At 45.5% G+C, this 4,323-nt stretch overlaps 1 protein-coding gene across 1 annotated transcript; it reads right to left on the minus strand.

The window, feature by feature from the left end:
• Window positions 1–221: 221 nt before the first annotated feature.
• LOC101310963 lies at window positions 222–1,405 on the minus strand. Its single transcript, XM_004293097.1, has 2 exons — window positions 721–1,405; window positions 222–601 (listed from the first exon to the last, which is right to left on the minus strand). The coding sequence occupies exons 1-2, from the start codon at window positions 1,403–1,405 to the stop codon at window positions 222–224; spliced, it is 1,065 nt and encodes a 354-aa protein (XP_004293145.1).
• Window positions 1,406–4,323: the final 2,918 nt, after the last annotated feature.

Below are 4,323 nucleotides of genomic sequence, written 5' to 3' on the forward strand. Positions count from 1 at the left end.
AACTACTATATATATATATATATATAGCAGTAGACTTGAAGTGACTAATTTACAAGATCGATCAGTCTTCATACAAATCTAATTATATAGAAAATTAATTAGTTGCAGAAGCATGAAAAGTAAAGTAGATTAATTTTAATGTTAATTATAAGTTTAGTTTCATTTCATTGATGAGTCGGAGTAGCCGGAACCAGGAACATGAATGATTACGGATCATCAATTTAATTTAATGAATTACCAAAAAAGGTTGAACCTCCCAGCAACAATCCTCCACTAGTGGAGGCAGCTGCAGCGGCTGCATAAGCATCCGAGGGGTCGAGTATTGGAGCACCTTCATTTCTTCCTGTTGGAGTACTACTAGTGGCACCTCCGCCTCCGCCTCCGCTTCCACCACCCAAATGCAAATGAGAAATATTAGGGAAGCCATGATGATCTCTACCTTGATCATACAAGAACCCCTTGAACACATGACCGTTGATTTTGACGACAGCGTGATAGGCATACTCATCCTCTCCACCATCATCCACGGCGGTTACTCGAACGCACTTGAAAACCGCAGGCGCCTGTACTTGGCCCGGCATTGTATCCGGAAAACCACCATCTGTATCAATGTGCAAGTATATATTATATTCATGAATTAATTTAACAAAATCTACTCCCATCCGATGATCAGTGATGCTAATTCACAGAGAGAGAGAGAGAGAGAGAAAGAGAGAGAACCGTGGTGTTGGTGTTTGGAGGTAGTGTGACTAGTGTCATAGCTTCTGGGTGGCGTCGTGTTTGAAGTGGCGGAATTAGTATGAGAGGGAGTTGTGTTTCGCGAAGTAACCAGTCTTGGCTTTTTGGCATTTGAACTAGTAGTGTGAGAAGTAGACGCAGAAGAGCCGGCCGCCGCCGCCATGAGCTGCCGCTCTCTGCGCCTAACCGCTGGGACCCACGAGCTCTTGACGTGGGTGGCACAATCAAAACCACGGCTCTTGCAGCATGTCCTGCACCGCCGGTGACTGCAGTCTTTCTTGGCCTGGTTCCCGCAGTCTTGACACGTCAGTGCCGAGGCAGCCGAGGCACCGCCCCCTGCTTGAACCATCAAATGAAGGTTTTGGTTTTTCTTGAGGAAGAGTTGGTGTTGTTGCTGCTGGGTCGGCTGCTGCCACAACTGAACACCACCACCACCACAGTTTCTATTGCGACCGCTCATCATGTTGTGATCATCACTGTCATCATTCATGACTCCGACGCCGAGAGCCGTGGCGGGGTTAGAGGCATTCAAGGAGTTATGATGAGATGAGAGAAGGTCTTGGTGGTGGTGGTGGTAGGATGCGGCTGCAGGAGCGACAAGGAAGACGTCGCGAAGGCCGAGCATGCCCATCTCCGGTGGAAAGCCGTAGTTGATGGGCCTGGACATGGCGGCTGAGGCAGAGGAGGAGGGTCCGGCATTGAAGCCTAGACAGAGATCGTTAGCTGCTGATGAGGAGCCACCCACCCAGTCTGCAAAAGCACCGGAGTCTGAAGGCAGCCTCCTTGTGGTAGCCAGGACTGAAAGCCCTTAATTTAGTGTACAACAGCTAAAATTCGATCGGTATATATAGTAGATCGAAGCTAGGATCTCAATTCATGAATGATTAATTCAGTATATATCTTCTACTTCTTCTAATCCTAACAGTAGAATAGTATAGAAGAAATGCTCTCCGCATCCATGGAAGCGAGCTAGCTAGCTTGGAAATTAATTACAGCTAAGTGCATGTCAATATCTATGACGTCGATCTGGGTGTTATGTATTTGAAAACAAAGTGGTTTTCTTTGTTCTTTCTATTTCCTCTCGTCAATAAACTGCAGCTCCTGTTGTGTTGCCAGTTTGGCTTTCTGATGATGAGCAGCAGTCACAGATGGAGCAGAGATCGAGCTTCTGGGTGGGGGGCCGGACCGATGCACACTAATCCACTGGTGATGGATCCATCTATAGTACTACTACTGATCGATCGAGTGAATGTGAATGACAGAGAAAGAGAGAGAGTCAGAGAGACAAATAAGAGAAAGCTAGAAAATGCAATAACGACCTTTCCGTCCTCGATCTGCTCGATCAGTCCTCTGCTGTATCTTTCTTGTTTCGACCTTCTTCCTTCAATTATCTCATCAGCTCTCTTCTCGATCCATCTTTTTATCCTAACTAACAACTAATATTCAATTTAAGGCTTAATTCCTCCATATATATGTTTGTTTGCTTGCTTGATATATATGGCAAACTGTGGGAGCCGGGTTCCTGTCCTTCTGGATCTCCAATATCATTCACAAACAATAGCTACATGGCATAGTGTGCACAAGGCCGAGAGAGAGAGAGAATCAAAGCAATAAAATATAAGTGAGAGGCCAGGAGAATAAAGACGTTTGTTCTCGATCTCGTTCTGAACTTCTGATCTCTTTGTCGACTAAAGTCTCATGTAGGTAGCTGCTAGGGCCTAGGGCAAATAGATCGAGGAGAGTGCTAATTCTGCTCCATTGTAAGCTAGGTTCTCCCATGCGGCGCGTCTTGTGCAGTCGCCCTTAGCTAGCAAGCTTGTTCGGATTCCGAACATATGGTACGTACTCTTGTAGTAAATTGAAGGAGATCGAGCTAAATGATCGAGTCAAAAAATACTCTTGTAGTCATATACTCAAAAATACTCATCACACCACGTACAGTCGTACACCAGACCAAATTTTTGCTTACTCAAATTTAATTTACACTAAATAAATATTTGTAAAAGTATAATACTGATCACAGCATGCAGGAATTAAATACCGAAGCTGACCATAATAAGCTCAACTACTGAAAACCAGATTGACCAGGGGCGGAACTACAGGCTTGCATTCCATCATATATATCCTCCAACAAACTAGGCTAGCCAAGAATCGAAGTTACTCCAAATGTCATAATGCAAAATCATCGATCTCCAAGCTCTCCCTCGATCACATGCAGTTGACCGCTCTACAGTGCTCCCTCAGCTCCTTGAGTGAATTAATGGATCGGAGAATATGACATATTATGCATCCATCAATCTAGCTCGAGCTCTCAACGTACTTTATTAGCATGTGCTGATCCATGCTCATCCAATAATATTTAATAGGAAAAATACTCATTCAGTACTAATTTAAACCTCTCATTTCCTATTCCAATGATAATCTTTTATATTAGTCCATTTCAATATAAGGTAACCTTTTTTATGCCCAAATATATAAATCTTTATGCCCAAATGCACAAATCTTTACTAAAGTCTTAACAAATCATATTATTTTAAGACTATTTTGCCCTTACCCTTTAATATAAACATGCATAGAGAGAGAAAATGAAAAAGAGAATACTTGGCCGGAATCTTACCGGACTTTGGTCACCGGCCGTCAGACTCCGGTCACCGGAATTTTCCCGACCGCCGGACTCCGGTCACCGGATTTTTCCCTGTAACCAGTTACTGACCCCCAGTAATCAGTTACTGACCCCCAGTAACCAGTTACTGATCAGTTACTGACACCCAATAACCAGTTACTGACACTCAGTAACCAGTTACTGACCCCTAATAACTGAGTTACTGATCCCCAATAATTAGTTACTGACTCCCAATAATTAGTTACTGACCCACAATAATATATTTATTTCAGCTTAATGTAATAGAACATAAGTACACAAAATGCACACACGCAAAGAAACATTGCTCTGATCTCGTAAAAAAAAAAAATATTTACTCTGGGCACCCAACCGGAATTTCGTCCTCCTCTCAGCCTGCTCTTGCTGCTCCTCAGTTTAGCCCTAAAGCAGTCCGTGCGGAGCGGCAAGTCTGCAGTCCGTGCAGAGCGGCAACAAGCTCCTGGAAGTGGACGGCTCCGACTCCCTCACGCGCCTCCGCTTCCCAGTCGTCCTTGCCAAGTCTGTAGTCCGTGCGGAGCGGCAACAAGCTTCTGGAAGTGGATTTCTCCGACTCCCTCACGCGCCTCCGCTTCCCCGTCGTCCTTGCCAAGTCGGCCTGCTTTGACGCCAACTGCTTGGAGCAGATTCGGCCTGCTCAGATCCCGACCAGATCTGGCCTGCTCGGAGCTCGGTTGCTTGGAGATTGAATCTTCTCCTTAAGCCTCAGGCAAATCGACTCGCCGACAAAGGTGTGTTGGACCGAGACGACAGGATGAAGATGCTTGGAGTTGGAGATCAGAGCTCCTCCTCGTGGCTTTCTAGCGACGACACACTGCTCCGTGGCTTGGCTTGCCGGCGACGACGCACTCTTCCTCATGGCTTGCCGGTGAGTGACGGTGTAGAGAGAGAGAGAGAGAGAGAGAGAGAGAGAGAGAGAGCGAGAG

Source organism: Fragaria vesca, linkage group LG2 (assembly GCF_000184155.1).
Source record: "Fragaria vesca subsp. vesca linkage group LG2, FraVesHawaii_1.0, whole genome shotgun sequence".
NCBI lineage: Eukaryota > Viridiplantae > Streptophyta > Magnoliopsida > Rosales > Rosaceae > Fragaria > Fragaria vesca.